The following is a 20030-nucleotide window of genomic DNA, read 5'->3' as shown; positions in this document are numbered from 1 at the left end:
TGTAATATTGACGCAACCATCATCAGTATCATCAAGGACAATACTTCACAGGTAAATACATGAAATAGATCATCAGGAATACCACAAATGTGTACAGAGTGTACTGTGGTGAATGCATGCATTAGACGATGTAATATTGACGCAACCATCATCAGTATCATCAAGGACAATACTTCACAGGTAAATACATGAAATAGATCATCAGGAATACCACAAATGTGTACAGAGTGTACTGTGGTGAATGCATGCATTAGACAATGTAATATTGATGCAACCATCATCAGTATCATCAAGGACAATACTTCACAGGTAAATACATGAAATAGATCATCAGGAATACCACAAATGTGTACAGAGTGTACTGTGGTGAATGCACGCATTAGACAATGTAATATTGACGCAACCATCATCAGTATCATCAAGGACAATACTTCACAGGTAAATACATGAAATAGATCATCAGGAATACCACAAATGTGTACGGAGTGTACTGTGGTGAATGCATGCATTAGACAATGTAATATCCAGATCCAACATTCCAAACTGTTTTGAGTTATAGAGTGAAAATGCTTGAGGACACTGAAGCATAAGTATTCTACACGAAAATAAATGCAAGAATTGTTTATGTAATGTTTACTTCTACATCCCATGTAAGTTTCATCTTTTTATAAGGTGTGTGTGTTTTTCTTTTCCTTAAACTTAAAAGCATGCTAATTAAATATGCCAATTTTTTTTTTAATAATAATTAAATGATACAGAATTTGCTAAATCCATGCAGATTATGAAAATTCAGACTTTTAGCTTTGATTTGATACCAAATTTGTTTTAATTAGATCACATTGAAATGTTGGGGGCTATGTCCTGTTTTTTTCCAAACATCAGTTCCGTTCGGGTTCGGAAGTACATGTATAATGTACATTGAAAAGCATACTACATGTACGTTTTTTGGATCGCGCTGTAAGTCGGTTTTATAAGTCTCCATTTCGCTCAAGTCATTTTCCCCAATACATGCAATGCATCGTGAGCAATACCAGTAACCCACGAGCACCGGTGGTGTGTGTTGATTGGGTACACAATGAAAAAGGATAGTCTTGATATGTGCGCACGACATCGAACATTAACACAGGTCGACTGCGATTGGTTCCCACCCATCAGGGAACACGTCGTAAAAGTTGAATTGTTTCGGCTCTTCCGACTGTTGATTTTTTTTTATTAACGCCAACTGATTCCGATCCTCTTAATGTCATCGCAATCACTCTCGGGTCACAAAAAATCGGCGAGTAATTTGTTTCCGAGGGTCTTAGTTCAGGTGCAGCTTGATCCTGAAAAGTCAGTTGCCCACTGATCTGTGTCGTTGCTAGGTCGACCTGAGGGCAGCTTCCCATATAATGTGCTCAGACAAACATTCAGATTTTTTACCCTCGGTGTGGCCACATGGTGATAAAATTCTCCACATTTTCCAAATATGGTCTTAATTTTTTTTCAATGGGCCAATAAGGCCAAGATTCCATGTAATCCTCACCCCTGTTATACACCACAAACCTTTAGACTCCCATTGGCCAGACCCTAACCACTGCAGAGTGAGGAGTGTTGAAAGACAGCAGCCCCAAGAGGCGCCTAATGCCTTTGTGCAGTATTTGGAGATCTTAGTGGCCAACCCCTTTGTGCCGCCGATCTCTCTGTGTCAACCCCTCGTGCCGCCCAGAGCTCAGACAGGTAGTAAACAATCCTGGCCCACACAAAGGCCATGTGACCTGCCTATATCTTGTGCATGAAGGGATTATTGACCTAGAAACATGAGGGGATTATTGACCTAAAATTCTCCATGTGGTTTCACGGTGTGATTTTTTTGGTCACTCGACTCCGAGGATTAATATGAAAAAATATTCTTATAATTGCAACATTGTTACTCTATTTACTTGGAAATTACCTTTTCATGTTTTCATCTATAGATGAGTACAATGTTCTTTGTCAGTCGTTTCATCATTTCACCAGCTTAGTGTTACGGTCTTTGCTTTTATTTCAGCAAAAATTCAAATTGAAGTTTGATAGCAAGGGTAACTCCTTGGTATCAGGGAAGCATATTGCTGTGAAATCCTTCCCTAAGCCATCCAGAGTCCATGTGGGTAGCCGTGTAGTAGGTGAGTCCAGACAATGCTTGCAATGCACTGCATTTGTGTTCATGACTTTCTTGACTACAGCTCAAAGTCTTTAGTATCTGTGTTGAGGTCGATCACTTGCCATGCAGTATACATGACAGTCTTCTCTCCAGCATTTGTTTAAGGTGAAGGGCAGGGGCGTGATTTGAAAAGAAGGGGAGAGTAAAATGTTAACATTTCCCATGTTTTTTGGGCACACACACGCATGCTTTAAACTGGTACATTTTTAATACTGTTTCCATGCACGCAAACATTTCGTTTATGTACTCTTTTTTATTGGTAAAATGCCAATTCCCTTTACCCTTTACCATTGTAATTTGTTTCATAAAGTCCATGAGAAAGGCATGACCGCTTGTCTCCTGCAGAACACCTAGTCCATGACCTGCTGCTTTGGCCAAGTTCGCGCAAGAACTATAGTTGACCAATGGTTAACTAACGCTTGCCCGAACTCTGTCTAGTCGACGGTGGTTGACTACGCTAGTCGACTATTTGGAACCAGCCTACTGGGGTTGGTTGCTTCGCTGGTAACCAATAGCCGCGCGCATTCATAACGCTAGCAGAGAGCCAGGATCCAGAAGTTTTGCGATGACATTTTGACCAGCGTTTGACTAGAGACGTTCGCATGTTGCTACCAGTGCGCAGGCGTAAGGTATGTCACAAATCAACCACTAGTCGACTGATGGTTCTTGCCTGAACTTGGCCTTTCCTGCACTAGTGTCAAACTCAGATGTGATGTATCTCAGTGTATATATCATCCCGGAACCACTATCGATTTGTTAAGATACTTGTACAAAATTAGCAGCATCATGGTAAGCATACATTGGTAGATTGACACGTACAAGGTTGTGATTTCTGAACAATTGGACTTTTCTAAATTCTGTGTTTGCAGCTGAATGTGAGAGTGGAGAGAAAACATCGCAATGCACTCTGTATGCTGGCATTGTAGCTGAAGTACCACTCCATAGCAATAAGGCCAGATATCTCATCTTCTTTGATGATGGCTACACACAATACCATGGTCTCAAGAAGATACATTTAGTTCATGAAGCCAGTAAGTACAATAAGTGTTATGTTTAAGTAAACTTGAATCCTCGATCCTGATTGGTCGATCCATGGCAACAAGCCGTGCTACATATAACCATGTAGCACGGCCTTGGTCCATACCGCACTCCGCGTATTGCGCTATTCCAAGATGCGAGCGACATTCCGGCTGCATACGCTAAACTGCTGAATGTGCATGCTCGTTCCAATTGTACTGCGCGTCAAGTTTGCTTGAAGATAAATTCGTTATCAAGCTCGCGCTCGTGGAAAACGGAAAATGTAGTGCGTCTGTGTCTGCAGACGCACTACTTTTTTCCGTGTTCCACTCACGATCGCGGGATAACTAATATAGTGTCCTAGGGTTTTTGCTTATGGACATAACGGACAAATTCATCTGTCAAAATCTAAGTGATAGACAAATTCTAGTATTTTTTTTAATTTTACACTGAGTAAATTCCCACCAGTGGTGCATTATTTGTATATGAATTGAAATATTAAGACCTGTGTTTAAAAAAGTGTTTAATTAAAGATATAGTCCATCATTTGTAATTTGTGCATTTTGTTCGTTTGAAGCAACAAAGGTGTTCAAAATCTAATGAAGGATACTGAACAACTAACCTGATGAAGTTTCAGCTCAGCTTCAGCTGTTTATTCCGAAAAAAAACAGCATTCTAGGATCTCAATTTCAAAGCAAAAGTTGCTGAATCATGTTTTGAATTGTTTTGAATTGCAGTTTCATGTATACATGATGCGCCGAATAACAAAACAAACTACTAGTTAAAATTTTCCTATGATGCGTCTTAAGACGCACCGTTGGAAAGGCCTTCTTTCGTTGATTAATATAACATGATAGCTTGCCAGAAAGATTAATTTCACAGGGAGTTAAGTCCACTTACTATCTTTCAACCAAGTATGTTTTTCAACAATAATACGCCAGTTACTTTTTCGGGTGGCTGCAAATGATGGACTATAGCTTTAACAAAATGTAATTGTTGACTACCAACTTTAAAAAAAAATAAACACGAGGGAAATAACTTTGGAGGAATGTGTGGGATTCTTTAGTGTATGTAGTGATATTTCGCACATGGCATGCATGGCAAGCACTCAATGAAAGTTGTGCATGTTACCTGAAAAGCACATTCTCACTCCCAAACGCTTTGCATCAATCTTATACTGTCCGTATTTCTTCTTGGCTAATTCACACATTGAGAGTGAATGAAGCATTCTCATTTGGCAATTTTTTTTTGAAATAAATTTGTCCTTTTATTAATGTGATCATGGTTAACATCCAGAATTTCTGGCGTCCTGTTCAAACTCCCCTGCGGAGTCCTTAGGAGAAGAACCAACCGAGGAACCAAGTAGCCAAAGTTAAATGTATAACTTGATCAGATTTATCAAAACTTGGCAACGACTGATTATGGTCTTGAATTGAGACTAGTCAACACTACTTACTTTGTGAAATAGCTTGTCATTTCACCATATATGATTCTTGTTTTGTAGGTGATAATGTGTGGGAAGATGTACCAGAGGACACGAAGGAGTTTATTCAAGAATATTTAGAGAAGTATCCTGAGAGGCCCATGGTCCGTTTACATCGTGGTCAGTGTGTCAAAACAGAATGGAAAGGAGTGTGGTAAGTAGCTTATTAGGCCAAAAAAAAAAACAATAGTCGGTCTCTGGTCAGACCGAAGTTCCGGAATTAATGCAGCGACGCGTTTTTTGTTGTTGTTTTTATGGCTTTTTTTTTTTTTCAAGATTGAATTGTACAGACAAGGTGGGTACTATTTTGCTTTTTTGTGTCCTCATTATACATTGTGTCCTCCATAATTTGTCTTGGTGCCCTTTATCATTTGCCTTGGTGCAATTTCCCCATTCCTTGGTACACAAATTTGAGGAGGTGCAGCAATAGAGGGCACTGTTGTATTTTCCGTGTTAATTTGAAGAGAAAAAAAAGGTTGACGCACAGTATTTTTTGTGTTGGCCTTATTGATGGAGTTGCCATTGACAAGTACAGCTGGCCCCTATACCGGACTTAACACATAAGCTGTGACACTGTGAAACTGTGCACGGTTGAAAATGCAGTCGGACGGTTAAAAAGTAATCCACCGCGTTTCAACCACAATTTAACCGTTTGCATTGAGTCTTAATCCTGAACCCGATTTTCACTTTGCGTACTTCTTACTATACATGCAACACAATAAGAAAAGCTTTTGTTATGGTAGTCAGGTATCAAATGGAGCAGAAATGATAGCTTGGTTGTGTGGACGTAACATTTACATGGTGTAAAACCCAAATGTCACACTTCCATTGAGTGATTTTTACACCGTTACATCCACACTTGAGGTATTGTTTCTGCTATATTTGAACCCTGACTATACCAAAACAAAAGCTTTTCTTGGTGCTTAGGTGTCAAGTTGTAAATATGCAATGTTAGTTTGGGTAATATTTTACATACGTGTAAAAATTGGTTACGTCCGAATTAATACATTTTTGCTCAAATTTTTGTCAAAGTACTTTCTCAAAAAATGAAACACCCTAAGACAAATATTATGTTGAGCAATTGTTTAGAATGCATTGATACTTTTAATAATATAACCAAATATATGGATGTACATTGTAACATGCACTGCTTCCCAACCCGGTGGAATGACCCATATATTTTGCTGAGTCTTCCAATGAATTTATCCAACTGCATGTTATCTTTGAGTGTTTCTGTGACAGTTGTTATGATGTGATTTATACTGACTGTATACCAATAGGTGGCGTGCTAAGGTGATAGAGGTGGATGGCTCTTTGGTGAATGTGAACTTCCCTAACGATGGACGCAATGAATGGATCTACAAAGGATCACCAAGACTAGAGCCACTGCATAGGGAATTGGTAGGTCACTGCATCTTGTACGTGTGTGTCCTTCATTCACTCAACTAGTCATGATATACCTCTTGCTGTAGGTCTAACTGCTAAGGTGTGTTTGGTACATGGTATCCAATAAGCCATTTGCGAGTTCAATTTGAATAAAATCTGGAACGCTGACTTAATACAATGCTTTGCACGTTTTAACCTAGCATTCTCCCGACCAAAGAGACTGAATATCACGTGATTCGGGGCAAGCCTTATGCTAGCAACCCCCAGCTCCGGCATGGTCGGGTGTCTTTGTGCCATTCTCACCCATTGTGAACGATGTATTGATGCTGAACGTCTCTTACGTAACTATGCAAGAGCTTGCCCCGAATCTTGTGATTAGCAACAGTGTCTTTGGTCTGGAGAATTCAAAGTTAAAATGTGCCAAGCATTCTGAGCAAGTCATTGTACATGTACCAGACATTTTTCAAATGTAAATCCCAAAGGGTATAGGTTACTCGCAAATGGCTTATCCACCATAATGATACACAAGTCCCACAGCTACAGGTTAGTATATAAGCTTGAATACAAATCTTGCACAGTGGAAATGAATTTGAACAGTCAGCTGTAACCACATGATGCCTGCATATATTAAAGCTATAGTCCATCATTTGCAGCCATCCGAAAAGTAACTGGCGTATTATTGTTGAAAAACAAACTTGGCTGAAAGATAGTAAGGGAACTAAACTCCCTGTGAAATTATTCTTTCTGGCAAGCTGTCATTTTGAAGTAATCAACGAAAGAAGGCCTTTCCAGGAAAATTTAAATTAGTAGTTCGTTTTGTTATTTGGCGAAGCGCGCACAAGCATTGGCACAACGCACAAGCGCATTTGCTATAATTCGTCGGATCAGTGCGCGACGTCGCGTATAGCTGCAATTCAAAACAATTCAAAACATGTTTCAGCAACTTTTGATTTGAAATTGAGATCCTAGAATGCTGTTTTTCTCGGAATATACAGCTGAAGCTGAGCTGAAACTTCATCAGGGTAGTTGTTCAGTATCCTTCATTAGATTTTGAACCTTTTTGTTGCTTCAAACGAACAAAATGCACAAATTACAAATGATGGACTATATCTTTAAGGTGTCAAAGTGAGTGATATATTGAATTGACAGCAAAGTAGCTCTTCTTCAACCACTAGGTGAAATGTCTTTTAGCCTCAATATCACAGATTGTGGTCACATAGAGCAAATCTATGCATATTTCAGACAATCCCATAAATTTGCCCAATGCATATGGGCTCCGTGCGCCAACAAAAGAGGGCGCGTTTTTACTTCTTTTGAGAGCTCTGTGGACGGGACACACAGCGTGCGCGTACTGTACTGAACTGGTTCGCGTGCGAAGTACGCACGACTTCCTGAATGTGCAAAAGATATAGCCACCGAGTCTTCGCGTGAGCGCGTCGACGGCGCGCGAATAAGTTTGAATTCAACTTGCGATGGTCCCCAAGACTAATCCCCGCCTCCAATAACTGTGGATACATTCGAAATACGCAGTTGATGGATCGGGACCCAGTCTAGGTCACCCCCCAACTCTCCTTTTCTGGCCGTTGATGGGGTACTTGTGCACGGAGCCCATAGGCAGTCACTGTACCGGTACTTCCCTGTATGACATGCCTGTGTCCTGTACATTGCATTGACTAGGAGACAGCCAAGTATCTGAGGGAATCTGGCCGATTGATTGCAGGAAGTAGTGTTTCTAAGAAGCGAGGTGGTCCCTGTGTGGAATATCAACGAGTCAATCCAGACTTTCTAGTGTCAGGTCAGTCCACTCATAGACATCCATCTCCGACACGTAGTATACAAATATTGAGTGGCTCAGCGTGGAATGGGAGGAATATTATCGCAAGATAAAATCTGGACTTTTCCATTTCACGAGGCGAAGCCGAGTGAACTGGAAAAGTCCAGATTTTACCGAGCGATAATATTCCTCCCATTTCACAATTAAAAGCCACTCAATATTTGTTTTATATAACTGACATATAGATCCTTGTTATTTGATATATTTGAACTTTTTTTCAATACAAAACTGGAGGAAAATGTATTTCTCTCTTCCAAACCACCCCTTCACGAAAATGTTTGAACCCAACGCTGTAGCGCTGGCGCTGGCTCTTTGGAACAATACGCGCTACGTGCAACGCTGAACGCGCACATCAGCATGCATTTGCACACAAATACCGCGTCATGATCCTAACTGTTGACTAGTATTTCCCATTCCTCATGGGCGGATAGTACTTTTTGAGCCGCGGCATGAATGGGAGCAATAACGAATGCCACGTGATGTGAGTTCCACCAATCAAATGACAAGGATCTGTATGTTGGTTATATAATATTAAAAGTCGGGTTTGCTTTTTATCCCCCTGGCTGTAAGCCGAAGGGGGATATTGCGATAGCGTATTCCTTCTGTGTGTCTGTGCGTGCGTGTTTACGGTGTAACTCCAGGACACATGCGTGCAACATCATCGATGAATCGAGGACAGAAACTGAAACCGAATGGTTGCCGGTGTTTACACAGCTGCTTTTGTTTATGGTGTAAATCGAGGACACACACGTGCAACGTCATTGGTGAATCGACAGGAATCAAATCGAGGACGACCCCAAATAGAAAACGTGAACAAAACCAATGAGAGCTGTTGCGAAAAAGTTACAAGTACAAATAAAGGAAAAGGGAAGAGGAACAAAAGACAATCCTCGATTTACACCGTAAACAAATGTGTCTGTGCATGTGTACGTGAACTATATACACCCCGAGGACAGACAGACAAAGGAAGAACAACAGATTCTTTGTTGTCCTCGAGAGTTCATCTTTTGTTGAAATCAGTCCTCGGTCATGCGTTTGTGTGCTTAGTCTATGGGAGAGTGTTATATTACAGGGACAAAGGAAAAGACAAAGCATTGTCCTCGATAGTATAGTAAAACACGACTGTGTGTATATGTGTGTTATGTTTTGGTTAGTTTAGCTCTTGTCAGCATGATAACTTGAGAAATACTTTACTCATGAACGTGAAATTTTGTTTGTGCTTGATAGTCTTAACAAGCTTAGTAGTTTTGGGGCGGACAGGTCAAAGGTTGCTAAAACAATAGAAATCTTCCATTTTGGTTAGGGACACTGAATTATAAAAACTGCCAGCATGCCAGGCGGATTGCGCAAGTCTCACTTGCAGAATTTTAATTATTTGGAAATTGGAAAATTGAAGTAGGAAGCCATTTCCATGGACTGACTGAATTAAATTTTCAAAGGTGCATTTATGATTAAATATAAAATCACTATGAAACTATATCAAAATTTGCCGAATTTCCAAACCAAAACCAAAGTCAGTTGTTATGTTAGGGATTGTTTGGAAATGTGCATTTTAGCACCACATTTTTTTATTTGGTTAACTAAAATTACAAAGCTTACATCATAAATTTATCAAAACTTTTCTTTTGATTTAAAGAAAACAATATTTAAGGGGTGACAGTCACACATTCTCAATCCCTATCGATGTGAAAGAAGTAATGCTGTCATTCTAATGAGCATATTGGATTTCCAAAAGTAGAATGATAAGTCAAAATGGGCATCTGATCGTGTTTTTCCACGCATTTAACAATTGTCTTTTGTATGTTGCATTTTGAGTGTATAATAATTGTCATTGTGTTGTTATAATTGTTTAAACCATTGCTATGACGTCACACTATTGTTAAAAGTGTGGATTCGGAACTACGAATTTGTTACGCTGGTCACAAAGTGTGGATTCGGAACGAAGAATCTCCACACTTTGAACATGTTGGACAATTGTTCTCCATAATGAGCATTAACAGGACCGAATGCGTGAAAACTTTTTTTCCAAAAGAACTACATGTAATGCATCTTCACTGTCAGATTCTCCGCCGTCACTGCAAAATCTACTTCGAGTCAGAAAGAAATCATCGTATGAACTATCCATATGTCGACGGAAGGAGCCAGGAAAAATGTTGCAATCTGACGCAAGGGCGGATCCAGACCAAAATTTTTTGGGGGGCCAAAAAAAATTTTGGTCCCCCAAAAAAGTGGGTCCAAAAAATTACGGCGTGGGGTTCGGGGCCCGCTTAAGGGCCCTGAACATTTTTTGGATTCTAGATGCTCTGTGGTGCGATCTGAGGCAATTTCTGACCACTTTAACCAATGTTTTTTTTGAGGAAAATATGGTGGTGTATTGCCTGCCTTTATTGCGATGTCACATAAAAAAATAAAAAAAAGTGGTTTCGTTTTGGGGGGGGGGGGGCCATGGCCCCTTTTTGGCCTCCCCCCCTTGGATCCGCCCTTGATCTGACGCCACTTTTTTCTTCATAATCATCTCAATGAAGGTCATTCATTGCAAAAATGACGATAAGACATGAATCTGGGACTGAGAAACATTTCCAATTTTGTTAGGGAATACTTAGAAAATTGTACACCATCGCGGAAGTGGCGTCAGGTTGCAACATTTTTCCGAAGTTTTTTCATCTCCACTCACTGTTATTGTTAATGCCAATACTTCTTTTGACGCAATGGTTTAAGTCGAAGAATACACTCGCAAGTGTTGATTCTTAATTTACGAATTCACTCGGCGCTTTGCGCCTCGTGAATTCTTAAATTACGAATCCACACTTGCGAGTGTATTCTCCTTAACTTAATTTCCTCTTTAACAAGTACTATACCATCTGTTGTTCTGTTCGATTTGACTTCAGTGGAAAGATCCTTTCTAAGGAAAGAAAGTAACTTGTTAGTTCTTTGTGAATCTGTATGTACAGAGAATGACATCCTGGCTTTGGCCGAAGGCAAGAAACCTCTGATAAGACCAGAGACAACCAGTCAATTTTCCCAATCTAAAGGAGTGGTTTCTTCCAAGATTGTAGAGAAGATGCCTGTAGTGCAGTGGGCTGTCATCACACTAAGGAGTAAGTAGTCTATCTGTCCTTTAACCCCTCGACGTTAGTATACAAATAATGAATGTTTATGAGTGCAATGGTGAGAATATTTTCATGAGTTGAAAATTGGATGATGCCGAGTTGAATGGAACATTCCATCTTTCAACGAATGAATATATTCTTACTATTGCACGAATGCAAAAATTCCTTATTTGTTTTATATAACATCCAAGTAGATCTTTGTCATTCGGGGTCAGTAGTTCAAGTCTGGTTAAAGGGGCCCTTTCCACTTCATTTGACTATGTTTAAATGAGGAACTTGTGAAATATGAAAAAAAAAACAGTTCCAACAAATGTCACTTTGCAGTACCCTGCTTCAGCTACAACAACAATAGAAATACGACAAATGGACTGCAATGTTATGAGGTGTTGTCTAAGTACTCAAATCTAATGACCTATTACAAGCTAATAGGTGAACCACACAAACGTCTTTATATTCAGTTCATAAATACTTAAGACAGTTTACCCATTGCTATTGGTCAAGAGCCCGTCACGTGTCCGGTCTTAAACGGTTGATAAAACACCAGCTAGCTGGTCTTAAACACTTTTTCCAGTGTCACATGAAATTTGGACTCCTATGAAATCTGGTCCCTTTTAACACTTTTATTGGTTGAACGCTCACAATCCTTGGTTAGACATGCGCAATTCTACCAATGAGTCCATATTTTATGGTCCTGAATTTTGATTACACCGGCTAAGCTGCGTTACGAGTCACATAAGGCAGTGCGCGCAACACGCACGCCATTTTCCATATAAGGAGTTGTTTATGACTGCTCACAAGAGGCACATACCATAACATAGCTAAAAAAAACTTGAAGTACACTTGCTGAACAAAAGTTTTGACTTGTTTGGACTGTTTGACCAAAAAGGTATTAATGAATGGGAATAAATATGTGCTTGGTATTATACACTATGTTTAAAGGTAAAGTCCATCATTTGTAATTTGTGCATTTTGTTCGTTTGAAGCAACAAAAGTGCTCAATATCTGAGAAGGATGCTGAACAACCAATCTGATGAAGTTTCAGCTTAGCTTCAGCTGCATTTTTTGAGAAAAACAACATTCTAGGATCTCGATTTCAAATCAAAAGTTGCTGAATCATGTTTTGAATTGGGCCTGAATTCAGCGTCCGAGACATGTTCTCACTGAGCCGATTGCAGCTACGCGATGTCGCACACTGATCCGACAAATTATAGCAACCGCGCGCGCGTGTGCGTAATGCCAATGTTTGCGGCGCTTCGCCGAATAACAAAACGAACTACTAGTTTGAATTTCCTACAGTGCGTCTTAAGAAGCACCGTTGGAAAGGCCTTCTTTCGTTGATTTCTTCAAAATGACAGCTTGCCATAAAGAATAATTTCACAGGGAGTTTAGTCCCCTTACTATCTTTCAACCAAGTATGTTTTTCAACAATAATTACGCCAGTTACTTTTTGGATAGCTGCAAATGATGGACTTGGGCTTTAAGACCAGTTTGGAGAAGAAATTGACTGGAGCGAGGTTTGAACCTGCGACCTCCAGATTGCTGTACCAGTGCTCCACCAACTGAGCTACCCAGCCCTATGTTGGTGGTTCCCCAGTTGGTCCATATCTTTATTCAGTCAGAAGCCATAAACTCGTAAATGCCATGCAGTAAGGGATCACGCCCAAAGTCACAATTATATTGTAACATTAACCAAGTAATTAAACACAAGTCAAACACGGGCTCTTGCTGTACTGTTTTATTATTTTATTTATAAATAATGATAAAACACTGCTTTTTGGCACTCATCTGTTTGTTCTTCTTCCAGTAAAAAAAAAAACATATTCAATACAAATGTTTATACAAGGTGGGATAATAAATTGTCAATATTGTGAAGACTAATACTTATAAATAGCTTTGCTGCCTGTATTTGTGAACAACAGTGCCCTCCTCCTGTGGTAACTCTATGCAAATAAAACAAATCTGCATTTTACATATGGGTCTACTTAGTAGTAGTAACATTTATTTCAATGATGTCATTCATTACAATTATGTACAGACATGTATACATTAGAAAAAGTCACTAGTATAATATTTGATAGTTATGTACACAGTGATTAATTATAAAGTGTGAAATTAAATGACAACATTTAGGTATAAGGTTATGCAGAACGCTTTTGTGCCCTCACCTATGGACAAACATACGACCAAGGGACAAACAAAACAATACGTGAGACAGACAGGACAAGCGTGAGACAAGGCCTAAATATTAATAGACACAATAATGGAATTTCAATTTATGAATATGATTCGAGAAAATGAGTTTTTACATTTTTGACAAAGACAGATAGTGAAGGTAACGAAGTAAGAGAATCATCTAAACTATTCCAGTACAAAGTGCCTCGGTGAATAACACTATTTTTTGACATTGACATTTTTTGACATTGACATTGACTATTTTTTGACATTTGACATTTTTGACATTATGCAATTTGTTGTTTGTGTATGTTGTAGAGTGGTGTGAGAGTCATAGGGTGTCTCCCACATTTGAGGATCTACCCAATGAGGGTCTCGCAGCACTACTAGAGAGAATCTACCGAGAAGGACCTACAGAGGAACCAGATGTATTCACATCTCACACACTCCAAGGTCAGTCTGCAGCAATCGTACTCAGGCTACTTTTTGTATTAGTACAATGCACATATGGGTCTGTCCACACTAACAGTTACAAAAGTGTGACATTTAGAGGGAACCATGGACAGGAGTCGATACATGAAGTAATATTTCCGTCTTTCTTCATCCAATATCCTGGTAAGAACATTGCCCATCAACAAGTTTGATCAATTTCTCAGGTTTTGAAAAATTACAGAGGATTATCTTCAAGATTTAACGTTCGTAACATGGACAGACATGTCATTTTGAAATGGTGGGAAGCAGTAAATAAAATACATGAATTATCCCAAATTTGTTCCTAATGTAAAGCTATCCATTGAGAGATTGCCACTGGCCAATCTCAGTTTAATCCTCTAGGTATTTTTAACTACAGGGTGGGCACATCTTCAAGACTTCATAACAGGGACAGAAATCGTGTCACAAATTTCTGTCCATGTTATGAACATGTATCAAGTCGCATCATAATTTCATAGATACTTAACAGGTTGATTTAATGTTGAATGATACCAATTCTTCATTGAATATAAATATAAATGGAACATTGGCTGGATTTATTATAACAAGAACATATAGTATGAATCAAGAGTGTCTGTCCATGTTATGAACATTATCCTTCATTTCATCTTAAAGATGGCCCAGTAATTTCCTACATATCCAGTGAATCAGCCTAATTATTTATCAGTGCAATCATGGATAATACAGGAATGTTTAATAAACAAAAATTAGCAAAAAACCTGCTTTGAAATCCACCTCCCATGTCTCACCCATAAACTTATAAGTTGTAACCATTAGGGCGGACAGACCCATAGGGGCCTATACAATTACATTCTCAGGTAAGACGGTATTCCTTGGGATAATGTGGATCCAGGCATTGGCAGTTTGTTCTCAAGTCCACATTTGCGTTTGATTCTTTGGTGACTGTATCAGCACAGAAGCTATCAAAACAGTGGATATGCCAGTAAACAAGAAGATAGATTTATATTTGATGCATCTGTAAAATGTGGTAAAAATGTACTACATTATACATTATCAATGTGACGTGAGATCAGTTAAGTCATCTTTCTTACATTCCTTTTCAAAAATGTGATCAGTATATCACACAAAGCACTTATCTTCCAGAAAAGTAAACACAAACATATTAAATTCAATCTGATAAAAAGACTTTTGAAATAGGAAACTAGTATACAAATATTGAATGCTTTGAGTGGTGTAGTAAAACTAGCCTCCCGAGGTGATCCATGGACATTCTATTTTCCTGAGGCGAAGCCGAGGGAAAATAGAATGGTCCATGGATCACCGAGGGAGGCTAGTTTTACTTCACCACGAGATAAAGCATTCAATATTTGCTTTATAACACTTCACCCACAGATTCTGCTTGGTTTTAATATTTTAAATTATTTAAATCTGAACACAGATGAAATAAACTTCAATTTCAACACAAAATTGGTGGAAAAAGTATTTCTCTCTTCTTAACTACCCCTTCACAAAATGTTTGAACCCAACTCTGCGGCGCGCTCTCTTTGGAACAATACGCGCAACGTGAACATCAGCATCCATTTGCACACAAATACCGCGCCGTGGAAATAGTACTTTGGTTGCTAATGGTATAGTACTTTGGTTGCTATGGGTATAGTACTTTTGGCTGTGCACAGAAAGATAACAAAATTAGAAAGTAACATGTGACTCGCTCTTGGCCAATCAAGACACAGAATCTGTGGGCGAGGTGTTATAATGGTTGTTATAACACCTCACCCACAGATTCTGTGTCTTGATTGGCCGAGAGCGAGTCACACATGGCATTTGTTATATGTGACCGGCCCCACAAAAAAGGGTATTATGTCGCAAAAAAGTTAAATTGAGTTATATGCATGGTTGGAAAGCCCACAATGTAAGCTTTCATTTCACAATGTAAGATTTCATTTGGTATATAATAGAGCTCCCTAGCCCCTCCTGTTCTGGTGATATGATGTATTTGCATATTAAGTACTTTCTTGGGTTCCAATAACACAACTGAGAAAACAGGCTTTGATATAGCTGGCTGACAACAACAAAACGATGCACACAAAATGGTTGTTTTTTCCCACTTCATTCATCAAAATCAACATTTCTGTGAATGAACCCTAAAACTTTAGGTATTAAAGATGTCATTCATGACAAAAAATGAAAATCACATCTTGACGAAATTTTCACCCTCTCAACGTTGAGCAGGCCATTACACAATAATGCACAGCGCGACTTAAAGGGACACTAAGTCCTGGAACAGCCCAATTGGGCTACAAAACGCGCTTTGAACGAGATGATGATAATCGGAAATAACTTTTAAAAGTAGGATATAAACATCCACACAACTATCCTTTCAAAACTGGGCGTTTTTGTGTTATTCCTGTATTATGCGTGCGAGAACAAATTTCGGGGTCCACTTTTGCGACCCCATAAATTCGAGCTGTTTGGATGCTAGTTGTGATTTCAATCGTACGCGTAAAGTGTTCCCCTTTTGCGGACGTGGAAGAAACCTCAATTTTGTGCATTGGTGATTGGTCACCGCGCGCTGTTCCTGAGACACACAACGTGTATAGCGTACATGAGAACGACACGAAAAACGTATTCGTACTTCGTCATAATAATAATAATAAAAGAACATTTGTAAAGCGCCGGTATCCGCCAAAAATAGGCGCTCATGGCGCTCGAGGAGAAAGTCAAGTTAGCATTGTGTATTGTGAGAGTAAGCTTGTTTGTACAGGTGAGATTTTATGTTTGTCTTAAATGTTGTGATGGATGGAGATGATTTGATAGCCAGAGGGAGTTGGTTCCACACTCGGGTTGACGCTGCAGCAAAGGATCTGTCACCCCAAAAGAGTGGAGGTCCTGGGCTCGTGAAGCATCATGAGCTCACTGGAGCGGAGTCCGGTGCGTGCTGTTGAGTACGGGTGGATGAGGTCGATGAGATACTCCGATGCATTGTTGTGGAGGATTTTGAACACGAATAGGCCAAGTTTGTATTTAATTCTGTATGATACTGGAAGCCAGTGGAGATCTGCTAGTACAGGAGTGATGTGAGAATGTTTACTAGTGAGAGAGATTAGTCTGGCACTGATGTTTTGTAAACGGTTTAGTTGATTTAGGTTAATGCCATACAAAAGTGAATTGACCATGTCAATTTTGGATGTGATGAAAGCGTGAACAAGTATTTCAGTTGTGTGTTTGTCAAGATATTTTCGTATGTGTCCGATGTTACGGATCGACATGCAGACTGATCTAGAGATTGATGTAAGGTGAGGTTCCATGGATAGAGATGAATCAAAGATAATACCAAGATTTCTGACTTTATTTGATGGCATGATGGTTGAATCACCAACCCTTATGGATGGAACATGAACTTTGCACGATTGCTGCTTTGAACCATTGTAAACAAGCGGTTTTTTTCGTCTTTTCTCAGGAACGGTAAGACATTAGGTTGGTTTCCTTTCAACCAGATGTTTGAAATAGGCTAAGTAAACAATCCAAAACATGACATTTTCAGGGATTTCAGGACCTAGTGCCCCTTTAATACCCTTTTTTGTGGAGCCGGTCACATTTTGCTATCTTGCCGCGCACGGCCAAAAGTACTATACCCTAGCAACCAAAGTACTATACCATTAGCAATCAAAGCACTAAACCCATGGCGCAGTATTTGTGTACAAACGCATACTGGTGTGAGCGTTGCGCGTAGCGTGTATTGTTTCCAAGAGTGCACCACAGAGTTAGGTTAAAACATTTTGTGAAGGGGTGGTGTGTAAGAGAGAAATACTTTTCTCACCAATTTTGTGTTGAAATTGAAGTTTATTTTAACTGTGTTCAGATTTAAATAATTTAAAAGATTAAAACAAAGTAGAATCTGTGGGTGATTAAGTGTTATAAAACAAATATTGAATGCTTTATCTCGTGAAGTAAAACTAGCCTCCCTCGGTGATCCATGGACATTCTATTTTCCCGTGGTGAATGCTCAATGGATCACCTCGGGAGGCTAGTTTTACCACACCACTCGAAGCATTCAATTTTTGTATATTGTGACAGCGATGGGCACAATTGCAGAATACCCCGCCACTCACCTATCCCACCTCGTATCCGGATACGCAGATACGGAGTCACGCTAGGATGCCCAACCAAAACCACACGCGTGTGCCACCCCGTATCCCCGTATCCGCGTATCCACTTCGTGGCACCTACTTTGGACTTAGATTTCTTTAAGCCCTGCTCCCCATTCAATTCACGTTGTCCCTGCTGGCCGCATTTCTTATTACAGGGAAATAACGCCCTCTTTAGACCCTCCAGCGCTCGAAACCACCCCGTATATTGTATCCGCGTATCCACTTCCCGACATCTACATGTACTTTGGACATTTCTGCATCATTTTCCGACTGCGTAGCCATTTATTTTTAGGGGGTAATTTTCGGGTGGCGGGGTATTCTGCAATTACTCCCAGCGACGGAATGCAAGCTTTCTATATATAGTTTGAATACCCAGAAACAAAAGAAACTGTAAAGAGTTGGGCAGTCCCTTGTAATGGGTTCATCCCCCTCTTGCTTGCCATCATTGTATGTTTGCAATACTCAAATTAAAAGTCATAAAAGTTTATAAAATGTTACTTTGTTTTAAAGATATAGTCCATCATTTGTAATTTGTGCATTTTGTTCGTTTGAAGCAACAAAAGTGTTCAAAATCTAATGAAGGATACTGAACAACTAACCTGATGAAGTTTCAGCTCAGCTTCAGCTGTATATTCCAAGAACAACAGCATTCTAGGATTTCAATTTCAAATCAAAAGTTACTGAATCCCGTTTTGAATTGTTTTGAATTGCAGGTATACGCGATGTCGCGCATACTTATAGCTACCGCGCGCGCCTGTGCGTCGTGCCAATGCTTGTGCGTGCTGTGCCGAATAACAAAACGAACTTCTAATTTAAATTTTCCTACGTTAAGACGCACCGTTGAAAAGGCCTTCTTTCGTCGATTACTTCTAAATGATAGCTTGCCAGAAAGATTAATTTCACAGGGAGTTTAGGCCACTTACTATCTTTCAACCAGGTATGTTTTTCAACAATAATACGCCAGTTACTTTTTCGGATGGCTGCAAATGATGGACTATAGCTTTAACAATGAACTGTGTCATGGCATTCCCATCATGTTTTGTATTTTATATTCTGTTGTTGGTAGGTCTACGCTGTTCTTTGAGTACCTTCCTGACAGAGCCGCCTATCAGTCGCAAAGTTGATATCTACAGAGATGCAGTATTTAACAAAGCAAACAAGGCACTCACAGACTCCGTCAGATCACAAGACAAAGACAAACCAGTCATCAAAAAGATGATGATAGGCCAACCAGGGATGAGTAGACGAGATCTACTCAAGCTACTCAAGTCCGGTCTAGTGTGTCTGAGTAATCCATTGGGTTTAATGAGGCTCGTCTGGCTCTTCATGCAGCCTTTTGTTGGCAGAATTAAAGGCAAGATCAAGGTAAACTCATGTTGTTAGGTAAGATTGTGTCCATTGTATCCTGAACAAGTTTTAGTGTCTGTAGCTAGGATTATAAGCTGCAGTACACTCAAGGCTGAGACAAAACCAATAGCCATACAGTACCTGATTCAGACAAAGCCTAAGATACAACTGCATACGTGGCTCAGTGTGACTTAAATCGCTCGTAATTTGATACCTGATGACGTCATGATGACGTTACAAAGATTATAACATCTTAGTAACATGTTACAAGTTCACACTAGGTTTGATGATCATAGCGTAAACCGTTCGGAAGAAATTTTGCTTTGTTTTGATTTCAGGCTAAAGTCTTCATTTGGAATTCACCTAACTTTGACCTTCCGGTAGACCAGGAAGTAAAGGTCAAGCGAGTTCACGTACACGACAAAAAATGTTTATTAACTAATAGTCTATCTGATTGCAATGTTGGATCATAATTGATCGTTTTGTTTAAAAGTTATATCTGAAAGTATTTGGCCACTTTTTCCTCTAAAATCGCTTGTAATTTGACACCCAATGACATCATCATGACGTCAGAGTAATATGCACCGCTAGGGACGAGGGTTGATATATGTTGAAAGTTACAAGTTCATACCATATTCTGTTTAGGAGAAAACCCGCGGAAACTTATTGTCCGGAAAAAAATAGAAAGAAAGAAAGAAAGAAAGAAGATTAATCGTAACAACTCCAATCAGTGGTCGGGTTGTGCCCGACCACTTAATTATATTACCTGTACATATAAAGTGACGAGCCATCCTCTAAGTTCTTACTGATTGCAGTTCTGATACTTTCTCATGATACCAATGAAATTCATTGTTGGATATTGCCATAATTGATTACATTTACATTAAAACCTTAATGC

General features: G+C 39.5%; 1 protein-coding gene across 5 annotated transcripts in view; it reads left to right on the top strand.

The window, feature by feature from the left end:
• The window catches only part of LOC119723870 (histone-lysine N-methyltransferase SETDB1-like), an 86834-nt gene that overhangs the window by 15989 nt on the left and 50815 nt on the right, over window positions 1-20030 (top strand). For 4 of the 5 annotated variants that reach the window (XM_038194781.1, XM_038194773.1, XM_038194767.1 and 1 more), the window contains exons 8-15: window positions 2027-2141; window positions 3049-3210; window positions 4701-4833; window positions 5960-6080; window positions 7743-7860; window positions 10851-10997; window positions 13500-13634; window positions 18852-19150. In XM_038194781.1, coding sequence (XP_038050709.1) covers window positions 2027-2141; window positions 3049-3210; window positions 4701-4833; window positions 5960-6080; window positions 7743-7860; window positions 10851-10997; window positions 13500-13634; window positions 18852-19150 — 1230 coding nt within the window. Of the gene's footprint in view, window positions 1-330; window positions 439-2026; window positions 2142-3048; window positions 3211-4700; window positions 4834-5959; window positions 6081-7742; window positions 7861-10850; window positions 10998-13499; window positions 13635-18851; window positions 19151-20030 lie in introns of those variants that run through there. The other variant, XM_038194790.1, reaches the window with a different exon arrangement.

Source organism: Patiria miniata, unplaced genomic scaffold, assembly GCF_015706575.1.
Source record: "Patiria miniata isolate m_02_andy unplaced genomic scaffold, ASM1570657v1 HiC_scaffold_1, whole genome shotgun sequence".
Classification (NCBI taxonomy): domain Eukaryota; kingdom Metazoa; phylum Echinodermata; class Asteroidea; order Valvatida; family Asterinidae; genus Patiria; species Patiria miniata.
Note: the sequence above shows the minus strand (reverse complement) of the source record. Positions and strands in the feature narration are given on the sequence as shown.